Below are 24,179 nucleotides of genomic sequence, written 5' to 3'. Positions count from 1 at the left end.
TAACTTCCTAAAAGTGTTATTGAGTGATTCAAAGTGCTTAAACTTTCTTTGTTGTTGATTGCTTTATTATTTTTCATAGAGTTTTTGCTAGGATTTTTCCCCTGATTTAATCAATAGATCTTTGTGTGGAAAAATCCTTATAGCTAGTGAATATTTGCATCTTGATTGCAAGACTCATCAAACTTGTGTGTTTTTGACTTGTAAAAATATTTTTCACAAGCTTACATTTTTCAAATATCTTTTGAGCTATTGTTTTGAGAAAAATCTTGTTTGGGATATTTTAAATATTCTTATTGAAACACTTTGAAACTTGTGGTGATTAATTTACTTTGATTATTTGTTTCAAAGTTTGCTTGGAAATATACTCTAGATTTTGATTGTATATTTACAATAGATTGAGTGAACATATTTATTATCATATGTGCTTGCATTATTATCATGACTGTATTGTGGTACATATCTGCTTGTTGAGAAGCATATTTCCGTGCACGCAAAATTTATATTGAATATTTGTTGTATTCTAGGCGTGAGTTTGAAGAGAGAGACTAGTCCTGTTGCATAATTCCAGATTAGTTTTGACCTGATTAGGAAAGCTAGGTACACTATCTTGCTAAGGTGTAGTTGTAGGTTGAGGTCAATCCCGTTAATTTACCTGATTGTATTCAGTGTCATTCCACCCGTGAAGTGAGCTTATAGTGAAATCTTTATACTGGTGAGCCAAGGCGGGGATATAAGCATTTTGACCAAACCTCAATCATATATCGTGTATGTAATTCATTACTGCAATTTACTTACCACACGTGTATGTTTTATTGTGAAGGATTGAATTTATAATTGCATAAACCGATCCTAAGTTGCGTAATATTATTGTTAGACTGGTTGACTTAGGAAATAATTTTTAATATCCAATTCATCCCCCTTCTTCGGATTGTACCAAAGCTAATAATAGATATTATAAATATTAATTTCAAAGTTTAATATAATCTCACATATAGCCCAAAATGGCACCAATTTCATTGTGAAAGTTAATTAATATAAAAATCATTTTTTTCAATCTTATACTTAAAAAATATATTTAAATATTGTCATAATTTATGATCGTAAATCAATTTATCAAAGAGCAAGTCCAGAATAGAAGCCCCTAGGCTCAAAATTAGAGAGAGATCTTAATGATTGGCACGTGGGAGCTCCTCAGCCGTTAGATCTGTTTAAATTCAATCCGTTCCCTAGTCATGCCCGTACCTAATTACTCCTCATTTCCCTGATGGGGGATAGGCGATGGCTTTCCTTCCACGTAGCCTCACCTGCGTTGTCATTATTTGTCAAAGATCATCGCCGCCGGTTTTCAAATCGACGGCTGTTAAGCGTCCGATGACGAGCATCACCCAATCGTCGTCTCCCACCTGTCCAACAGCTCAGCAACCGGACTTTCCAGTCACCTCCCCGTGTGCACCCTGGGCGCCAACCCCCGCACCGGCTGAACCCGTAACACGAACCCAACCCAGCTCACGCCATAAATTCCCGGAAAATCTTCCCCACCGAAAAAATTAAAAAATAGAATATACAGCCAACAAATTTTCTTTCTCAGCTGTCTATAATTTTCTCGCCTGCTCTCTCTATATCTATCCTCCGCTCGTCGGATCTTTCCCGTTATCTCTCTCTCCATCCCTCCGGCGCTTTTGAAGTCGCCGGCGCGTGCGTTTCGCTTGAACTGTGCTGGTTTTTGGGGGAATCAAGGGTTTTGATTCTCATCGGTGGCCATGTTTCTCGTCGACTGGTTCTATGGAGTTCTCGCCTCTCTAGGTCTGTGGCAAAAGGAGGCCAAGATCTTGTTTCTAGGGCTCGATAATGCTGGCAAGACCACGCTCCTTCACATGTTGAAAGACGAGGTCTTTTTACTCTCTTCTGATTTGGATTCTCTCTCTGTCTTTCTTGATTTTGATTTTTTCGTATGGTTACTGAGAAACTAAGGGGAAGGGAGAGGGTGAAAATTTCTTTAGCGCCAAATATATATATTTTTAACAAATTCACGTAATAAATTAGTGTTGTAATCTTGTTTCAATCTTTGCCCTTGTCGTTTCAGAGACTAGTTCAGCATCAACCAACACAGTATCCGACGTCAGAGGAGCTGAGTATTGGGAAAATTAAGTTCAAAGCCTTTGATCTGGGAGGGCATCAGATTGCGCGCAGAGTCTGGAAAGACTATTACGCCAAGGTAACTAGAATTGTTTCTATATGTCTTACACGTGATGCTTTTTTGTTTTTCTTGTTTTTTGTTTTTCTATTTTTGTTTGGCTCAGAAACTTTGTGTTATCTATTTATACATATATTCATGTTGGAGGAGAATGCCACTTATTGAGACTGATTTGAGCTTTCTTAGATGATGTCTGGACACAATATTAGTCTCTACAAAATTTTAGTTTCCCTTAACCGATGTTCATCAAGTGCCTAATATTTAGGAATGCTAAGGAAAAGTTGCTTTATGCATTTCTCCCTTGCGTCCTACCTGTTATTGGTTCATTTGACGTAATTTTCAAAAACTAAAGAGGCTGCCTGTTTAACCTTGAATCATAATTTAGAGGGAAAGATATGTAAAAATTGAGAATCCAAAACTGTTTTAAGTGATTATCTCATATTATGTTTGAGAAACATGGGCAAACAGCCCAATGAGAGAGAGTGCACGAGGAGAGTGCACGAAGCAACTGTTTGCTTTTAGGGCCCCCAGGAATGGAATGTTGGTAAAATGTCGTGTTTCAAAATTCACAGTTTTATGCTTTGTGTGAAATGTGATTAACTGTATGTTGTTGGTTCAAGCCCACGACAAACAAAAGCATTGGATTGAGCACGACTAATTATTAGTTGGGAGAAGGATTTACGTTGATGCTTAAGTTTGTGGAGGGGAGGAGGAAAGTAATGTGCATTTGATTTTTCATAGGCAGTAGACATTTGGTTAAGATTCAAATGCTAGGTATTTGACATCGGTTTTCATGATCTGTGTTGTATTGAAGATACTGCGGTGAAATTATGATTACTTTGTAATTGTTTTACTAGATAACAATTTCCCACCCCCACCAAAGGGGGAGGGGGGAACAAACAAAGATCTTCTGCACAGATTTTTCCTGTATTTTTATACATAATTTTGTTGAAGGAAAGGGTAGACCTTGAATAATTTAGACTAAGGTCGTTAAGAAATATTTGATGGTACTCCAACTTTTAGAGGATCTTGCACTAAGTTGTGTGGAGTGGCATTGTTGTGGGTAGCTTTGTTGAGATAACTTGGACATGATAACTTCGTCCATTGACGAACTATGGACATGATATCCAAGAATTAGTTCTTTGCCATGGCATTAGAGCTTTTATGACCAAAAGGTGTAAAGTTCAAATCTCGTTGCTTTCATTCTTTCAATTAGAAAATTACAGTTCAAGTTATGGTGGGCCTGTGTTTTATCCATTCACTCCTCAAGCCTAATGAGATTTCAAGTGCAGGGCACATTAAAGAGAGAATGACATCATTCTTGAGGCCTCACCTGACAAGCTTATAATTTTAACATTTTCTGTTGTGGAAATTCATGCCTGTTGAAGTGCCAAAGTTCAATTTTCTTGCACCAAAGCTATTTAGTCTTTTGGTGGCAATTATTTTGGTATTTCTTTTGAATATTGCCTTGATTCTTGTATGTAACTCAAGAGTTTATTCTTCATACAAGTGTTTGCATGGTGTTTCATATGTTATTTTGTTACTAGTGTAGGAGCATTCATGAAGATGCGGCAGCTAAGTTGTTATAATCCATGGTTAGATTATCCATGCTTATGTTTGTGTTTGTGTGTCCGCATTGTCTTGTGATCTCTGTGTGTGCACGTGTGCACACATATGCATGCATGCAGATTACGTGGCACAAATGAGGAAGCAACATTTTACTTGTGTTTGGTTGGGAACAAGGGACATTCTATTGGAAGTTTTGAGGCTGGAACCTTTTTATTTCATTGCTTCCTTGGTTGCTGTCTGATAATTGCCAGTATCTGATCATGATTGCTGTTGATTTGGCTTTTGGGGTCCAAGGGTGTAAAAAAGTCAAATTACTGCTTCCAGTGATGGGTTCCCAGTTCCTAGATAATACATGATCAGGCTTTTTTCCATGTAGGTGGATGCTGTTGTATACCTGGTTGATGCTTTTGACAAGGAAAGATTTGCAGAGTCAAAGAAGGAGCTGGATGCTCTTCTTTCCGACGAGTCATTGGCAAATGTCCCATTCCTCATACTAGGAAACAAGATTGACATACCATATGCAGCATCAGAGGATGAGTTGCGTTACCACATGGGCCTCACCAACTTTACCACAGGTAAGGGAAGGGTTAATCTCTCCGACTCGAATGTCCGCCCTCTTGAGGTTTTCATGTGCAGTATCGTCCGCAAGATGGGATACGGCGATGGTTTCAAGTGGCTTTCTCAATACATCAAGTAGGCGAATGAATAGACAAGCTGATGTGCTGAACTGAAGATGCTTAAATGAAACCTTCCTTTGCTGCAGTCAGCATTCAAAGTGGATGTTTGAGGTATTTAATTATAGTTGCTATGTAAATTGAATATGTAATTTTCATGCTACCCTTAACTACATTTTAGCTTGCGTACTTCATGGGTTTCTGATTTTTGGTGGTAAAAGGTAAGCTGTGTTTGTTTTTTGTCTTTTTTTTTTGTTTTTCATTTCCTCACTTTGTATGGGCAATCAAATTGAAGAATAAGGGATTGAGGTTCAGAACTGTGTGATGTTTGCAAGTACAGATTGATTTCCCCCAATTCAATTTTGGAATGCTTCACCCTTTTTTCAGTAGAAGGATATGAAGAAAGGAAAAGGTGCTATGCTCCACATGGTTGTCATTTGTCATGTTTGGGGAAAAAAAATGTTCTCGCCCATGCTTTGGCTAGAAATAGAAACTTTACTTCGTATCACTGCTCAAATGCTGTGTTATTATTTTTTATAGACCTTTTTTCTTTGTTCCTCTATCTTCTCTCTCTGAATCCCGGTTCTTTGTTCACGTGTTGCAAGGAGACTCCGCCTGTTGTTGATCCACTGTAATTGAAATTAACTTTGGACTTCGTCTACACCACGGAGTCGTAATTTAGGCTTTGTTTGGTTTGCTGATGTTTATTTGTAAGAAGATGTTCTAGTCAGTTACAAAAAGTGTCATTATAAATCTGATTAGGAATGGATAAAGAATGATTATCTTTTAATTTTAGGACGGAAATGTCTTTTAGATGAGGACTTTACTTGACGTCTTAGAAGTTTTGGGGGAAGCTTTGGTGTTTGGGAGTTTAGAATACTGGAATCTTACGACAATCCCAGCACTCCTTGCTTGCAAAAGTTCTATTCCAGCTAGGCATGTGAACTGCAGCATCGTCATTAGGCACATGGAGATGATAAAAAATACTAGCATTTGAGAGTCATGAATTAAGAATTTTAAATTTGAGTGTGTATAAATTTAAATATGTTGTGAATGAAACTTGTATTTGCACAATAGAATTTAAATGAAGAACAAATATGAAAGACATACGTAGTATATTTGAAAGTAAGGATGACAATACAGAGATTTACGTGATTTTATAATGCCTATATTCTTGGGAGCAATCAACAAAGGTTTTTATTATGTAAATGTCAAAAGAAACAATACAATACACAATGATCTTCTCTTCTAAATATACTCAGATAAGTGTATAAACAAAGTTTTTTTTTCGGAGGTTTCTTTCTAAAATTGAATCAACTTAATGTTTATATTCAAATTTTGAATTTAGCATTGTTGCCAGACCAAAACCGTCAACGGTTTTAGAGACCCCTACGACAGTTGCTTGACAGAAAGATACCGAGAGTAGATTTATGAGATTTCAGTTAAAGTGTCGATGGTTTAATGATGGTTTAATGAAATCATCGATGGTTTTTCTCATATTGCTAGTATTAACTATGTTCTCCTCTTTGTGTATGTCAACCATATCAAGAAATGAGCCGCTAAAGACAACAAAATAAAATATAGTACATAATTATGCTAACAAATTCATATTTAGATATTAAAATCTATTTATTTAACACCAACTTTAACTTCTTTCAATCTGGTTGCAGACACCTGCTGTTGGGTGGTAGAATTAGAATGTCCGGTGGTAGAATAAGAATTTAGGAATAGAATCCAATCTTAACTAGGCGTCTAAAATTGCTCAGGAAAAAAAAATATATGGTAAGAGGCACTAATCTATTTTTTCAGGTTTGATAAAAAAAATATTGACCTCCTTTAAGATATAAAAATACTCAAAAATCTTTTTTAAGGTTTTAAAAATTGCACATATTTCTCTTGAATAAGGAGGAAAATTTATCTTCTCTATTAAATACTATTAAAAATAAAAATATGTTTTAATATGACTAAAAGTTTTTAAAAAATTAAATATTAATAATGTGTAAGATCAAATTTTTCTTTATAAATTTAACATATATTTTTTTCTCTCATTTTTCCCTATAACCGAATATGAAAATTTCATAATATTTTTTTTCTATTCATAATATTTTTTGAGCTCCAAGGGGACCTTAAAATCCAGCCCTGTTTGGCATTATGTGATTTTAAAATTGAATCAGTGCTTCTTTCCACAGCTAGTGGTTTGAAAATGGGACTCTAACCGTGCTGGCCTGCTGTCCTGTTGGACTGGTAGATTCCATAAGTCGCACCAAATCACTATCACTTTGCACACCCATTTGTATATATTTTTCTTGGAAGGTGCACGATCGTTGTATTAGTTGAATCATGAATTATACCAAACTCCTGAAATTATATTTAATAACTAAATATTGATTCAAGTCTATCAAAATTTGTTTAAACCGGGTAAAAAAATTTATATAAATTGTGAAGGATCTGTATGGGTACATATACATCGTAATTCCTTAAATGCTAGAAAGTGATTGGGGACCTTTCCTTTTGAAACCCATCAACATCCAATATGCAATAGGTGCTGAGGGATTTATTGCGCCTCAAATTAAAGTTGAAATGTTATTTCCACCACTATTTGGTTTAAATTTTTAACCTTAAATAATTATAACTCTCAAAAAATGAGATACGACTACAAACTTTAAATTGCAATCAATATAATTTTAAAACCGTTGCAATCCTAGTCTAACTATTGGAGATTAGATTGCATGCAACTCGTAATTATTTAAGTCAATGGGAGATTATAAGCACAATATTTTTTTCGAAAAAACTAACTTTTTAGCAACCGAAAGCCGCCACATGGATGGTAGTAAAATGAACACACCCCAACGCAAGAGGTTGCCTTAATCAACGTAACGGATGCTCAACCGAACCAATTAATGTTCCACAAGGACCCTAAGCTACCCATAAAAAGAGATCAACTCGCAAAACTATTATTAATCTAGTAGATGCATTTACAAAATGTACAGACTCAACAAACATAATCCCCAGCTTGGGTTGACAATTTTGTGGTAGCAATAGAGTCGTAGTTACAATCCTTCCTCACCTAATCGCCGCAAACTCAGGGTCAAGAAGCCCTTCGTATTCCAGCTGCATTAAACACAGTTAAAAGAACCGTAAGCTGATCCGCAGACTTGAATTGCAACCCTAATATTCATTACCTTTCGATGAAAGATTTTGCAACAGAGAAAGGGGGAGAGAAAAATGTGTGTTGGAGAGAGAGAGAGAGAGAGCAATTTTTGTGTGTTCTTTGTATATCAAATGCTATTAAGAATGGAAATTAATCAAGATATATTTAAGATTTAGAAAAATTGAAGACTAAGAACGTGGAAAACAAAAATTTTGTCCATTGATTTACTCTCTCTCTCTCTCTCTCTCTCTCTCTCTCTCTCTCTCTCCATACGTGAGAGGGCAGACCTGTGGATCAACAGTAAGGCTGTTTTTTTTTTTTTTTCAAATGATCGATCAGTAACAGGTTCGAATCCAAGATCAGCCTCCACGCATAAAAAGTAGGGTAAGGCTGTGAATACTTTTATAAACCACCCCGCTTTTAATCCTTGCAAAGTGAGGAGCCTTGTATATTGGTTTTTATTTTTTTTCTTTCCCTAATGATCAAGATCTATTTTTTCAATATTTCTTTACTTTTTCTTCGTGTTTTCTGAGTTTGAAATGGACCCTAAATGATTTCCATACTATTATACCAACCTTAGCTTCTTCGCATGCCAGCTTCATCCTGTGATACTCTTGTTGTGCTTGCTTTGACCGGAACATGGCTTGGACCCGTGTAACAGCTCTCTCTACACGCTCTTCAGCTTGTTTCCTGCTAGCTCGGAAGTAGGCCTCATCGGTAACGCTTTCAGGCATCTGATCCACAACCACTTCTGCAGGGTTAACTTGAAGCCCGCGGAAGCCTTTCCTCTTCAACCGCCAGCGTAGAATTGCTTTCTCAACAATTCCTACCGACCATAGAATCTTACGATATTGTCTTCGCACTTGATAGCCCCGAAAAGCAGCCTACACAAAAGAAAAAATGCATTATAATTTGTCTTTTTCTTCAAATACTGCACTTTAGGCATGCCACAATCTAACAGTACAAAAAGAAGATTGACCAGCTGATATAATTGCCGCCTAGCTTGACTTAGCATTTACAGAATGTAATTTCAATTTCACTAAATCAAGCTATGGATTCACCTCACCCATTTTCTATCTTCAAGTAATTGCATCTCATTGAAAGGTTAATTAGGTCAGGAAGGGGACAAGAGCGTACTTGAATTTTTACAACTTGACGACGCAAATTGAGGAATTCCTTTCTTATCTTCCAACTCCGGAACCTATGTTGAATCCGGGCAGCAGCAACCATTTTCTTTCGTGTCTCATAATCGCGGAAGGCATGTTGGATCCGCATTGCTGCAACTATGTAGCGAGCTTCAGACTCTGGATTAGATGTCTCAACTGCTTCTGTCCGTAGCTTCAGTGACTGCGCTCGGAATGCTGCCTGTATGCGAGCAGCCGCATCAGCGGCTGTTCGATACGCAGCCAAAGAATCTTTCAGATAGATCTCATCCTCAGTGAAAACCTCGATGTTTGAGGAGTCAGTTGTGCTAATTTGCAGTGAGCCACTGACATTTCCAGCTATGGTCATGTCATTGAAATGATCCACTAGAGCACTTTCAGCGAGAAAGGCTCCTAGACCATCATGACCCATTTTTGAAGCCAGATCAGCAGCAGTGCATCCACCGGGGTTTTCTGAAGTGGGATCTGTAACCAAGCTTGGCTTTGCGCCTGCAGATAAAAGAGCTGCAACCATTTGCTCCCTGTGGATGGACACTCTTTTAATTGAACACTCAAAAGCTCACACAATGAGAATTGACAGCAATTTTCAACCAGTGTCTTGTGACCCTAAAATAGAAAGCATGAAGAAATGGTCTACTCTAAACTATGCTGTCTCACAAACCTAAGCACTGGATATGTGTATTGCTAGAAAAAAAAAAATGAAAACGTGAAAGATTAATAGATTATCAAGAACACAGCCAAAATCTCGCTTGGGGGGGAGAGAGCTGTAGAAGAAATGATCCAAAGCTTCATGAGAAAAGAATGGATGCATCAACCAAATCAGTGATGTAGCAGCCAGCAATTTTTTTATCAAATAATAAAACTTTACCTTCCACAGTACGCCGCCCAATGAACAGCAGTCCACCCATATTTATCCCGGTAATCCAATGATAAGCCCGACCGTGAAAACAAAGGAACAGACCATGTATAACCAAGAATAGCACACAAATGGATGACTCCTCGACCTTGATCATCCTGATCAGTGGCCTTGCCCCCTTCAATTATTCTTTCCAAAAGCCATTCCTGTAGCCTGTTCTTCAAAGCAAGCTCAAACAAAGAGTCTTTTACTTGTGGAAATGAGATTTTGTTATCTTCAATTGACTTGATCAAATACATCCAATAATTGGCAATGTGAGAAGTTCTGAGTGTAAACTTTTGGGCTTCCTGCAGGACATTTGATGACACTTTATTGGACAGAATATTAAGCTTCTTGGACGTAGAGAACAGCAGATGCGCAAGCCGCAACTGAACTTGAAACTCTTCTGAATTTGACTCATCTTTGGAGGAAATTAATTGATCATGTGCTAAAGAAGTGCGGTACTCAAAAGACAAAATTTGACTGACTGGTTTATGGCCATCAAAACTCAAAAATAAATTTACTAATCCAGGGGGATGTGGGGGTAGCAAACAACGAAATACCCCAGCTTGAACAACTTCCACAGGAACGAATGTGTCACCGCAGACACAAAGTAAATTGGACTTCGCATACTGTTGATTCTCTCCATGAAAAAATCCAATTACAAGAATCTGCATCAACAATTAACTAGATTTAAAAAATCATGATATTTTTCAGCTCCAATTGTTTAGTGCCCAAAATGCTAACACAATGGCACATCTTAAGAAGAAATAATTTTGCTACATAAACCTTCCCAGTCAATTCAAAACCTGTTCACCATTTATCACAAAAAACATAAATTAAAAAATTCACAAGTTCCCATATCACTGAGTATACAAATTAAGTTTGGACACATCTGAATTTTTGACACACTATTTGAAGTCCAGGTTTTGTAGAAAAGGAGCTGATGGCAATCTCAACACATCTAGACCTTTAGTGCTAAGAGTTTTGTGTTAACTGATAGAAGATCAACTAGATAACTTCATGATCAAACTGCCCCAAATAAACATTACCAAACATTTTACACACATTACATATCTCTAGATTTCAATCTGAGAGATCCATTTGGACTCAAAACAGTTGCATTCAACAAGAGACACTTCCATCCCTCTATTTATAATGAAATAATGGTTGATACAAATCTTGTTCATTTGGTTGTACCTTTTGATAGTTTCAATCCCAACATCATAGTGAGCATGAACCATAATGCTGTAAGCATAAAAGATTTATCTTGAAAGTTTTTATGTTTAACTGAAAAAAGGAAAAGTCAAGCAAATGTGGCTCCTGCCAACTTGTGAGTGTACAGCCTTTAACCCCACATGTGGAGAGGCTGTTTCCACCACTCAGCCTGTGACACCGTGGATGAGATAGTTTTGCTTTTAAGCCAATTGAAAGATATAAACCATGCAAATGCATAATTTGTGAAGTTCTTAACCGAAAAATATGAAAAGAAATATCATTGTGAATTTTTTCCAATCAACCACAGATCCTAGTGGTAATTTTAAGATAAACTGATTCTCATGGAACAAAGTCAAGCATTACTTTTTTCTGCCTTAGTATTTAAATCAATTTATCTGAATCTCTATATCAATTCAAGATTCTTCAAGGATAAAAAGAGTTCATTATATGGAAAGAATAAAATAAAAAGCCAATCAGTAAAATAGATTTTACAAAATAACAATACATAAAGTGGTGCAAAGTATAAAACCTTTGTTTTTTCAGTTGAAAAAGCCCATGCTGGTGAGACATCAGTTATACTGAATACTTTCTCTGTAACAGTAGTTTGATACTGATCCATCACCAGAGATGCAAATGAATCATGACCAGCTAATGGAGGTTCAAGTACCGGATCATCAACTGATCCCGGTGAGTCTGTCATGATGCAATTCATCCACTTCTCAAAACTATCCTGAGTTCGCAAACCATCTCTGACCAGAGTGTTTAATGATTCACCAGGGCTCAACATAGTGGAATCTTTACTTTCCAAATTAGGATTTTCTTGACTCTCCATTGTCTGAAAGCAAACAGGGCCTGGGAAGTTGAAATGAACAGAATCACTTGCAGCAATTGGTTCAGTGGGATTCCCAAGTGAAGGACTTTTCGCTTGCATGTTATTGGCTGTAAAAGGGCTACTTTGTAGAGATGAATCCTACGATCAGTTAATATATGGTTGAGAGAGTGAGAGAAGTATTTAGGACATAGAAAAAGGGGATAAGCTAAATCAAAATTCATAACAACTTTTACTGCAAACTGGCAATAAGCAAGTAAAGCAACAAAGCATCAAAGGCATGAGTTAGCAATATGTGCAAATGACATTGGGAAAAAAGGATTCCTAGCAGAATAATATATGCTACTATATACAATATGACCCCTACAGTGATGCCCATAAAACACACTGATGTAGGACGGGAAGCAGGTAATTGGATGGATCACTATAACCCAAGTTGGAGACCTCTTTCAAAGAATAGGTTCTTGATTGTGGGCCATAAACCCAAATGTGTTTAGTTAATTTTGTAAATAGGCTTTTATGTATTTGAGGGTGGCTTTGTAATGGATGTGTTTTTGGTTAGCTTATTTGTAGTTTCTCGTAACTTTATGGTTACTTGTAACTTCCTTGTAACTTAGGCTTTCTTATAAATAGGGTGTGAAAAAGCCATTAAAAGTCTGCTTTCGGTGAATTTGAATTGAGCAAGTGTGAGTTTTTCCCCATTGTAATCTCCTTCCTCTTCTTCTTTATCTCTCTTCTCGATTTCAGTATTTCTCTCCTTTTTTTCCTGCTGGGTAGTGTCCTTATTGTTGTTCTGCATCCTTCCTTACTCTGCCCTGCACCACATGCTTTACAAATCCTCCGTTCAGTTTGAAAGCAAGAACAATAAAGGAAATATAACGGAACCAGATTTCTTTTCTTAAAAAATGAGGCAACCTAATACCTTACGTCCAAATAATTGGTGCCCTGCATCACATGCTATACAAATCCTCAGTTTAGTTTGAGAGCAAGAACAATAAAAGAAATATACCATCATCAGATTTCTCTTCTTCTTGCTTATTTATTTACGAGGCAACCTAAAACCTTATGTCAAAATTTAATCGGTGAACTTTTGTCCAAAAAATTAAGGGCCCATTTAGTTTGGGAAAACAGTTTTCATTTTCCATTTTAATTGGCTAACTTTCATTTTTACAACATTTGTATGAAATAAATGAACAATAAACAATTTTAGCACTATTTGCTCGTGAAAATAGTTTTAATTTTCATTTCTAATTTTTCAAATAATTACAAATACACCACCATGTTTTCCAATTTTCCAAATTTATATAGAAAAGTTGAAAAATATCTTTTCATTATTTTTCTAGATTTCTAACTCTTACTTTACAAATAGGAGCATGAAATTTGGATCTTGAACTTTAATTTGTGTGGACTATGTATAGAGTTTCTTCTAAATCCACAAAAATATAAATTCAAGCCGCAAAATCCATGATTCCAAACACTACCTAATAAAAATTTTGAAAATTTGGACAAAAAGTTGTTTTTTTGTGATTCTTTTGAAATCCAAAAATTAGAAATGAAAAATTGTTTTGCATAATTAAACAAACTCTTTATTTTCTTTCTTAATACGAATCTTGAAAATTTTAAAAGTAGGCTTAAATTTTTATAATTTTTTGGAGAATTAAAATTTGAAAAACAAAAAGAAAATGTTTTCCACAGCTAAACAGGCCCTAAGATATCACAGTTTTGATAATAAGTGCAACATATTCAATTTGGTAGATAGAGTAGGACAGTATTTAGGTAAGGGTGGGTCTTGGATCAACAATAAGATTGCTCCTTTGTGGCTGGTTGCTCATGGGTTCGAGTCCAAGGAAACAGCCTCACTACATAAAAGCAGGGGCAAAGCTGCATACCCCCTACCCTTGCAACAAGGGAAGCCTTGTGACTCAGGGATGCCTTTTAGTGGGATAGCATTTAGATGATAAACAAGAGACTTAAGCTTCGCTTAGAGACTAAAATTTGAAGTAGGTTCGTCAGCTATGGTGGAATTAATTATCCCAAAAAACAAAAAATGTAGAAGTTAAAGGATATAAAATCTCAAAGAAAAAGGAAAAACAAAATAACTTTTGAAGAACAAGATAAAGTGTGGGAATAAAGTCCTACAACTATAAATGATCCTATAGCCTACTTACATCGAATTTGGAGCCATTAACTATATGCTGAGCCTGTTGCTGAAAGAACGAAACTTTGTCTCCTGAAAATACAAAATGAAAGGTAAAAATGCAATATTAATAGGTTTTGATCAAGCTACAGGCTTGTCTGCAATTACCATCCAGATCCCAGACAACTACCTCCTGTAAGTGCAACTGATTCATTGGGATCATTTGCTGCCAAAAGCTCTTCCCATTCAAGTGTGTTTATCTCATGAAGTCTCATTTCATGATTTCTCAGTGTCACACAGTCTTCAAGTCCTGTCAATTTTCCAAGAAGAAAAAGGTCAGCACTTAATAACAAGCATTTTTGAGAAAAAAGTTGTCAACAACTTGACACCAATTGTATATGTAAGCCCACATATTATTTGTTTATCAGTTAATAGAATTCGAACAGCCATTTTGCAGTACAAGCAAATACATTCCTCAATTTTGTCAACTGAAAGTTTCATCATTTTTGGTAAAGGCAAAAGACATTGGAATCCCTTGAGGTTTGGCATAAAGATGTGACCAACCCCTTAAGTTTAAAAAATGCCATGATGGACCTCTCTTGACATTTGATTTTTGGGGTGCTCATACCCTCTTCAATAATATACCATCAAGATCAAGCCCAGGAGGAAGTATAAGTGACCCAAAAATCAAATGTGTAGGGATGTCTGGGATTTAAAACTCTAGGGAGGTCCCACATCTTTTTGCCAAACCTAAGGGAGGATTGTGTGATTTTTGAAACCTCAAGGGAGGTCCACGTCTTTCTGCCAAGTAGGTAAGTGCGTTTACCCTTTTACCAAATCAAACAAGTGGTAAAACAACAAAAACAAGTGGTAGTACTACATAATTGGATTTGCAAAAAGACACTATCATCACCTGTATGTTCCTTCTCACCAGCATAATATGCACAATCAGTTCCAGAATCATTTTCTTCTGACGAAAGCCAAGGAGCAGATGGATCAGAAAGGGTTGAACTAGAATTTGAATTCACAGGCGTGACTGGAGAAGCTTGCAACTGTATCATAAGTCAACCATGCCCGAAATAAGATTAGAACATCCTATTAATTTAAGTCAGAATGAATGGCAGAAACAAAACTCATTAGTCATCTGTCTTTGCAGTCAACTTAATTATCTTCCATTAAAAATATCTTCCTGGGCATATGATGACCTTACAGAGGTGCTGAACCTATAATTATTCTGCACAAACAGTTAGGACGTCTGCTCGAAATAACTTTCAAATATGGAATGCTGATTTCCCTTTTTAAAAATAGGAATCCTCATTAAAATAAGGTTCAGAATGTCAAAGACCTTTAATTAACCACTCATAAGAGTAAAAATTACAGCTCTTGAAAATCAGATCAAAATTTGTTGTTTTACCCCAAATACTCAGAATAGAGCTATTGCCCTTAGGCAGTAGATCTGTGTCACCCTTATGTCTTTTCAAATGTGTCTGCTCAATAATTTCGCCCTTGACCATTACATCCACTACATTTCATCAATTTTTGAAATATAACATAACCCTGAAGTTGCCCTTATGACCAAATAATCACAAATGAGGATCGAGTAAAGACTATATTTTGCTATTGAAAAATGAGGTCATTAAAGTGGAAATATTGGTGAGAATGAAGGTAGATCTCACATGACTAAATGTGGATTGAGATGAGAGCTGCATAATGCCTTAAAGATGACTAAAAATTATCTTTACAATGAAATCATGATTATTCTATCAAGCTATCCAAAAAGGAGGGGAAAAAAAAAACAATGAAACTGTGATTATGATTTTTGTTTTTCTTTGAAAGGGAGAGAGGGGTGAGCTGCGGCTGCAGCAGTGGTTGCAATTCAACCCATGATTACAATGGAAAACAATTCTAAAAGAGACAAAAAGGCTATATTCAGGTGAATATGTCCATTAAAAGGATGGGAATCTAATATATTTTAAAACATTAATTAATATCACTTTAATATCAGGGACTAATGTTAAAGGAGATGAAAAAATGAAGTGGCTGATTATTCATGAGAAAATTTGATAACAAAATAGTAGATTTAAAATCCTTCCAAACAAGCAAAGGGAGACTAATAATGTCGTCTAAACCAGAACCTATATAATATTGAAGAACAAAACAAAAAGTTCTCCCGTGCGCACAAGTGTAGAGAAAGATAGAGGATCAAAAACAAATAAAGGGTTGAAACCTAATATGAGAAACACAGTTTCCAGACAAGAAATAAAACTTCTAGTACCAAGGAATTCCTCAAGTTTCAAGTTGCTTGAAGATAATAGATAATGAGATACAATGACCAACCTCTTTTGTTTCACGATAATGTACAAGGACAATGTGCTCCAGCTTCCTGAAACAAAAACAATAAGGCTTCCTTAGATGCTACGCCAAAGTTAAAATGCATCATCTTTAGGCAAAGCAAGTACAGGAAACAAGTAGTTCTAGTTGGAATATCAATCTGGACAAACATTAATGATTACATACTTGTCAAGTAGCCAGTAACACCTACGAACAAAGGTTGGATTCTCTTTGCCATGAGCATAGTATACATGGATTCTTTCTTCATTACCAACCTGTATCATGAAACATAAAGTCATAAATTGACAACTTCTTAAAAACAAAGTTTGCTTGGAGAACATAGGCACTTTGGTCCAAATAAAACCCAAGGAAGAAAATTAAAAATAGAAGATCCCACTAAAAAATGGCAAATAAAAAAATTATTTCAATCAAGATATATGGTTACACATTCTTTTTCACCTTCAGCTTTATCTAGGGCCATTTCATATGTTAAACTATAAGCAACCACGCTCCCATCAATTTTAAAAATAAATACAAAGGGCATTTGACTAAACCAAGAAAAACAAAATTTTATGAGCAGCTATTGAAGAAATGCCTACAATCCAATGGGATACTATAAATTGCATAATATATCTGACACCATCCAGCCTTAAAAAATGAGAAACCGGACTTTCAAATGTTCGTGGGCTTCTTTAACAGTTTTTCCGTCCTTTTTCTTTTTCCAGTTATGACCATCTTTCCGAAAGTTCCTCAGCATTTTACGATCAAATAATACAATTGTGCCACCTGTCACATCGCAAGGATTGAAATTAGATAAGCTACGACTGAATCAACCTCTGTGTGTGTGTGTGTGTATGTATGTATGTATGTATGTATGCATGTTTTGTTAGCGAAACTAAACACAGCATATAATAATTTACACACTAGACTAATACTAAAGAAGGGGAAAAACATATTTACACTTGTAAGAGCTATAGAGAAAGAGCAGAGGCTTGGAGATAATATCAAATGTATAAAAAATGAGGATAATAGTGTTTTAGTTAAACAAGAAGATATAAAAAGAAAATGGCAGACTTATTTTAATAAGCTATTCAATAAGAACCAAGAAGAAGACTTAAACTTAGAATTGAAAAACATGGAGAAGGCAAAAAAATTGAGATTTATACACAAAATTAGAGTCAATAAAGTTAAGTATGCATTAAAGAAAATGAAAAATGGAAAAGCTGTAGGGCTGGATGACATCCTACTTGAAATGCCTAGGAGTTAATGGAATAATATGGTCAACTAATTTGTAAACACTATCATAAGAAGTAAGAGAATTCCAAACAAAGGAGGAAAAACACTTTAATACCTACACATAGAAAACATAAATGTCCAAAATTGCAATAACCATCATGAATTAAATTTATGAGTCATACAATGAAACTTTGAAAAAGGGTAACTGAACAAAGACTAAGGTTATAAATGAACGTTTTATCAGTTTGGTTTTATGACCAGGAGACCAACTAAAAGACCTATACATCTATTAAGCAGATAAGCGGAAAAGTTTAGGGAAAAGGACTTGCACCTGGTTCTTATTGACCTAGGGAAAGCCTACTATATGGTACCTTAGGGAAGTTGTGGGTTCTAACAAAAGAAAAAGGGAGTATGTAGCAAATATACAATAAAGTAATGACTAATGTTAGGATTGCATGTGGAGAATCTAGGGGATTTCCAATCATAATAAGTGTTTATTAAGGGTCTACTTTGAGTCCTCATCTTTTTGCATTGGCACTCAAAATGAGGTTCTATTGTGCATGTTGTTTGCAAATGATATTGTCTTGATTCATGAAACTAAAAGTTGAGTTGAATCTAAATTAGAATCACAATAGAAGTTTTAGAATCTAGATATTCTAAGATAAGTAGAAATAATTCATGAAATGTAATTCTGTTCATTTCACTAGGAGTATTAGAGAAAATATAGAACATGATTGTCGAGAAATCATTAGGACTTAGATTTTGATGCCTTGGATCTATTATGCAAGCTCAAGGAGGAACTGAGGATGATGAAAAACATGTGTAAAATTGAGAAGTCTTTGGGCATGGGTGATCATAGAATGCCTTTAAAATTGAAAGGAGGGTTCTATAGGACCACAATAAGACCAAGTTGACCAACTATGCTATATGGATCTGAGCAACTACGAAATAATATATCTAAAAGTTAAAAGTTTCTGAAATGAGAATACTAAGGCTGATGACTGATATAACTCCAAAATATAAATTATGATATGAACACATTTGTGGTAAGTTGGGCATAGCACATGTAGATGATACAATAGGTCCGGGAGACTTTTTAGTTCATCATGCTATTGCTCTAGGTTTACATACAACTACATTGATATTGGTAAAAGGTGCTTTAGCTGCACGCGGTTCCAAGTTAATGCCAGATAAAAAAGATTTCGGTTATAGTTTTCCTTGCGATGGTCCAGGACGAGGTGGTACTTGTGATATTTTGACTTGGGACCCATTTTATTTGGCGGTTTTCTGGATGTTAAATACCATTGGATGGGTTACTTTTTATTGGCATTGGAAGCACATCACATTATGGCAGGGGAAACAAGAAAAGGGTGCTTAAATGGTTTGGACACTTAGAGGACTGCTTACATCATTTAAGCCACCTATTCAACTTACTTTTGGTGTAGATTATAGAAACTATGCATGTATTAGATTTGCTGTTTGTTTTGTGCAATTTCCTGTTATGGGGTCATTTTATGACTTTTTTTATTGTTTTGGGTTATGTTGTAATTTTTATTAGTTTTATCTCTAGGATTTCTCAGCTGCCTATAAATATAAGATTATGATGTAAGGCTAATGAACTTTATATAATTAATTGGGTTTCATGTTTGTCTCTCTATCACGGCAGTCTCTTCTCCCCCCCCCCCCCCACCATCTGATTCTCTCCCTCCTTCTCACGTTTCTTCTTTCTTCTCCTTTTTCTCTTCCTCTTCTTCCTTGTTTTTTTTCTTTCTCTTCTCTTCCATGTTTTCTCTTCGTATTTACATGTTTCTCCATCAAGGTGTCCTACACTAATTAGACACCTTGTTGATGCACCTTTGAACCCCCTGATTTGTCATCTAGCACTTGTGCAGGGTAATAGTTCTTCAGGCTCCTTCCATTTCTTAGCCACAAGACAATGGATTCTTTTATGGATGATGAGTACATGACTTCTCCTCACAGTGATTTTTGAATGGTATTTGGTTTAATGGAGAGGTTGCCTCCCTTCGGATGCTACATGGCCTGTTGAGGGTGTTGTCATGAGGGGTGGTCTTGAGCTGTTTGAATCATACTTACAGTCCGACTCTCGCCGAGCTCCTTTCAGTAGGGGGAGTGTGATTGTGGAATGCTTACATCATTTAGGCCGCCTATTCTGAACACTTATATTGACGTAGATTTAGGAAACTATGCATGTGTTCGATATTTTGTTTGTGTTGTATAATTCCCAGTTGTGTTCGATTCATTATATAATTAAGCTGTTCTTATGAGTAATTATGTGTTTTAGTTAGATGCAGGTATAAGTACTCTTTTTTTTCGAGTTGTGTGAGACAGTCAGTAATAAGTTTTTGAAATTCAGAACTGCTTCCTGTTTCCCTATCTCTATCTCATGCAGCCCTCTCCCTGTTCTCTTCTTCTTTCTTCTTCTTCTTCTTCCTCCTCCTTCCTTCTCCTCTCATTTTTCCTCTCTTCTCCTTTTTCTTCCTTCTCCTTCTTCCCTCTTCTCTATCTGTTTCTCTGCTCTGTTTCTAATTTCAGTTCTATTCCACTGTTTCTCCCTTCTTCTCTTCCTCTTTCTATTACATTTAATAAGCGCTCGTTAGCTACTGTTAGTGGTAGTAGGAGGGGGAAAGGTAAACTTAAAATAACTGGGATACTGAATGATTCGATAACCCTCCTCCATACATCTATATATATAAACTAGGACGACAACAAACCCAAACAATATTCAACACCCATTAGACAAGGAGAAAAAAATTCTACTAAAGTCATAATTTACATTGTAAGACATCTCAATCGCAATACATTTGGACTTGAAAGGAAACAAAAAAAGATAAAATTTTTTATGTATTTTGTATGAGTAAAATGTTGTTGTGACATGTACATACAAAATAAAAAAGTCATAAAAAAAACATATTATAATAAAAAATATGCTTAGTATACCATTTTAAAAGTGAGGAAAATAATGCAAGCATAACCTGGTTTCTTGCTACAACAGTACTGACACATTATCTAGGTTACTAATGGCAGTATCTACTTGATTTTACAGCAGACGATTATTGCACACAATTCAAAGCAAAGAAATTCATGTCAATTGATAACAGTAACTCTAGCCAAATCAAAACAGTGAAAATCAGGCTGAGAAATCCCAAATAGTAGGCATTGCTAAATTTTCACTGGTTGAGTCTTTATATAAATTAAGACAAAAGAGTTAGAATCTCCAGTAATCTCTCTGGGGCCACCGATGTTTTTCAATCAGATAATCTAATCTTCATTACCATTCAACACCAATCACTGCTTCTCTGAACAGACTCAATGCCATGGGTGGAAATGAAGAACCTAAACATTGTTTAAGGGCAAGTGCTAGCAGGGAGTTTTCAAAAGAAAGACTACAATAAGGTGCCTACACAAAAATCAAATTAAGTACGAGTCCATTGCCTTTTCCTGCCTTCGCTGGCCCTATTAGTCAAAAAGAGAAAAAGTTGTCCTTTTAGGTCAATTTCTTAGAACACTAATATCTTAGCATGGTTTGCCCTAGTTACCTGTGCATGAACTCTTAAGGTAGTGTTGGGAGTGTGGATTTCAAACTTGGATTTGAAAGAAACACTGTTATTTATGCTACATTTGGTTCAAATCCACACAAATCCAAACGCAAGGTCCGATTCCATGTCCCAAATGCAAAGGAAGTATAGGAATAACATTTCTCTAAAGCTTGCTATAATATGAAACACACCTTGTTAGTAGGTCATCAAGAATACTGACGAAATTCGAAAAATCATCAAGTATTTTGATTTAGGATGATAATTTTGCCTCAACTTGCCATCTATACTTCGTGAAAATTCTTCTGTACTTTCAATAGGGTGTATGAGAGTCATTTCAAACAATTCAATGATGTATGGTAGACAGAGAGGCAGTATTCTATATTAGATAAAGCCAATACTATTTTTATGAGTGCCAGAGGAGGTCCTGCAGTCATAAAAAATGTAAGATAAGGATAATTTTCCAAATAGTAAGTGACCAGGAGAGTATAGAAACTCACTTATCTAAGGGCACCACTTTAACAAATAGCTTTAACTTCTTGGAGACCCCCTCAGTTAATGATATTTAAATAGGATATGCACTAATGCAGCAAAACATCACATTGTGGTGAATGGCAATGTGAAAATTTAGTTAGATCATGACTAAAAAAATTTCCAAAAAATATATGGTCATATTAGAGCAGAAATACAACAATAACCACCAGCCGTAAGTCTCACTAGGTGGGATTAGTCAATACTAGAGCAGGAATAACATGATAAATCTTGATTAGAGTGCATTATGACGGAAACCAATTAAAAAAGTAGGATGCAGGTCTAACATCTTTCCTGTTTAGAGTTTGATCATTAATTGGTTTAAACATTTACTTAAGTGGCTGAAAAATCAAATCCAGAATTAAAACTAGGATGGGGGAGCACAATGTTGTAGGACTCCATAACATTCATGTTGCAAGTAATATATAGTTACTTTGGGGTAAGTTGACTGGCTTGACATGGATTTTGAAATAAGCGTGGTTACAAAGTATTGCATGAATCTCATTTGGCCTGAGCCATCTCGTTCTAGCTTCTTCTAAAATGCTCCGGACATCCAAATCTGTTCATGAAACAAGAAATCATAAATTCTATATGCATAATAAATTGCATCAGTGTAAAAAAAAAAAAAAACAGTAATCAACATCCTGCAGACATAATCTAACTTTAACCACAACAAAAAGCATTAATCAATCCTTAATATATATAACTACCAACTAAAAAACGCCTTAACTCAGCCAGCATTGCCCCTTTGTGGCCAAATTATATTATTAAATCACAGGAACAATGTCTTTTTTTTCCAGAACTTCTACCCAATGTCCCCAAAATCCTGTACCACATGCCTTCAACCTGAACATATCACTTTCCGCTTTTCTACCCATTACTGTTCATTATGAAATCTTCTTTCATCTCTTTCTCGAGCAATGAGTTATTTCCAAGCACCTATTCTTTCTTGTATTGTCTCTCGTCGAACCTAATATCCTCGATCCAGCCAAGCTCATTTTATGAACAAAAAGGCATGGGTGTTCGAGGAAGAGTGATGGTTTTGGCTACAAAAATAACAGGGCAACATACTGCAAAAATTCTCAAAAATAAATTGAGACAATCATCCAACCAGTTACTGACACCGCAGTTGAGTGTATGGAAATTAAGATTGGTTTTGAAGTTGTTTGGATTTAAGACAAAACATATTACAGAATTGCTTTGAATTTTGTTGAACTCCACTCAAACACCAGAGAGAGAGAGAGAGAGCGACACCAATTCTACATAATTCCGGAAATTAAAGAAACCAAAACAACAGCAGAAACAGAAACACACACAATTTCTCCCAAAGAGAAGGAAAGGGAACAGCTCGCGCTCTATCCATATCCGTGCGACCGTACCTTTTGGTGTGTGGAAACCATGAATCTCCCAGCCTGCAAGTCTCTCCGGCACTCTGCTCTCCATGGCGAGAGCTTCAACCAGCGAAATTCTGAAAAAATTTGATCAATCGCACAAGAATACACACATACACACGAATTCGAATGATCAGAGTCAAATTTTTTTCAAAAAAATAAAAGAATAAAAAAGTATCATCACATACAACAAAACCCTAGGATAACAGCTACAAAGCCTCTATCTTCTCTTCCGTTAACATCTGCCTGCGAGCAAGCGAGTGAACAGAGGAATTGAAGAACGGTAGAGGGGACGCTTTTCCACACTTCAGCAACGTACTGTGTACTCAGGTCACAGGTCATAGTTTGCGTCAAGCCGGAAAAAAAAAACAAAAAAAAAATTAAAAATAAAGGGGAGCATAAGAAATGATTTCATGTCACGCGGCGCACCGGAAAATAGCCTAGGTGGGCTCAGGGTGAGTGATCTACGGTAGAGATTTGTTTTGATGAAGGACAAGAAGAATCCTAGGCGCCAGCGCAACTTGTTGTGATGGAGAGGGGACACACGTGATCTCATCTTGATAAAATCGCAATTAATTCTGATGTGATCCAAACGACGGCGTTTTATGGCGGCTTTCGCTTTTTACATATATATATATATATAAAATTGCGGTGGGAAAAGCCTTTTTTTTTTTTTTTAATCAATTAATTAATTATTAGTTAATTCTCGCGGGTACATTGGTCCATGGTGCCGTACGACGCATGAACGTATTCATTGAGAATACAGTCACTAGGCTTAATCTCAGCCACCAAAATCTTTTTAACTTATACATTGGCTTAATCTCAGCCACTAAAATATTTTAACTCATATCAATATATATTTTTATAATCAATACCGTCCAATCTCCAAACATGAACTGATTAATGAGAGCATAGCTAATTTTTTTTTTTAATTCTCATCTTTCTTTCATGTAAATAAATGAAGGGTAGTTAAACTTGTTGTTGTGTGACCTGCAGGTTACGAGTTTAAGATGTGGAAACAATCTCTTATAAAAATACAAAATAAAACTACGTATTATAAATCAACTGTGATATACCCCTTCTTCGAATCCTGCATACATGAGAGTTGTGCACTGGATTGTTTTTTTTTTTTTTCAAGTAAATAAATATCATATTTAGAATATATTATTCATGTTTTTTTCCTAATAAGAGAGCTAACTAGAAATTTGCACAATAATATTGCTATCAAGATTATTTATAAATATATATTTTAAAATTTTAGATTGAGAATGAATATGAAAAATCTCGACATAATTATTTTTAAATA

The 24,179-nt window shown here is 35.7% G+C and overlaps 2 protein-coding genes across 2 annotated transcripts; one reads left to right on the top strand and one right to left on the bottom strand.

The window, feature by feature from the left end:
* Positions 1–1,396: 1,396 nt before the first annotated feature.
* LOC131151068 (GTP-binding protein SAR1A-like) lies at positions 1,397–4,751 on the top strand. Its single transcript, XM_058102244.1, has 3 exons — positions 1,397–1,889; positions 2,084–2,215; positions 4,140–4,751. The coding sequence occupies exons 1-3, from the start codon at positions 1,761–1,763 to the stop codon at positions 4,458–4,460; spliced, it is 582 nt and encodes a 193-aa protein (XP_057958227.1). The 5' UTR covers positions 1,397–1,760; the 3' UTR covers positions 4,461–4,751.
* Positions 4,752–7,371: 2,620 nt separating this feature from the next.
* Positions 7,372–23,260, bottom strand: LOC131151067 (calmodulin-binding transcription activator 5). The gene is made up of 14 exons (XM_058102243.1): positions 23,062–23,260; positions 22,862–22,950; positions 21,916–22,041; positions 16,832–16,947; positions 16,348–16,436; positions 16,168–16,213; positions 14,744–14,882; positions 14,021–14,140; positions 13,862–13,923; positions 11,394–11,834; positions 9,620–10,317; positions 8,726–9,272; positions 8,164–8,472; positions 7,372–7,548 (listed from the first exon to the last, which is right to left on the bottom strand). The coding sequence occupies exons 2-14, from the start codon at positions 22,923–22,925 to the stop codon at positions 7,501–7,503; spliced, it is 2,805 nt and encodes a 934-aa protein (XP_057958226.1). The 5' UTR covers positions 22,926–22,950; positions 23,062–23,260; the 3' UTR covers positions 7,372–7,500.
* Positions 23,261–24,179: the final 919 nt, after the last annotated feature.

Source organism: Malania oleifera, chromosome 3 (genome assembly GCF_029873635.1).
Source record: "Malania oleifera isolate guangnan ecotype guangnan chromosome 3, ASM2987363v1, whole genome shotgun sequence".
NCBI classification, from domain to species: Eukaryota; Viridiplantae; Streptophyta; class Magnoliopsida; order Santalales; family Ximeniaceae; genus Malania; species Malania oleifera.
This window is presented reverse-complemented; position numbering and strand designations above follow the sequence as displayed.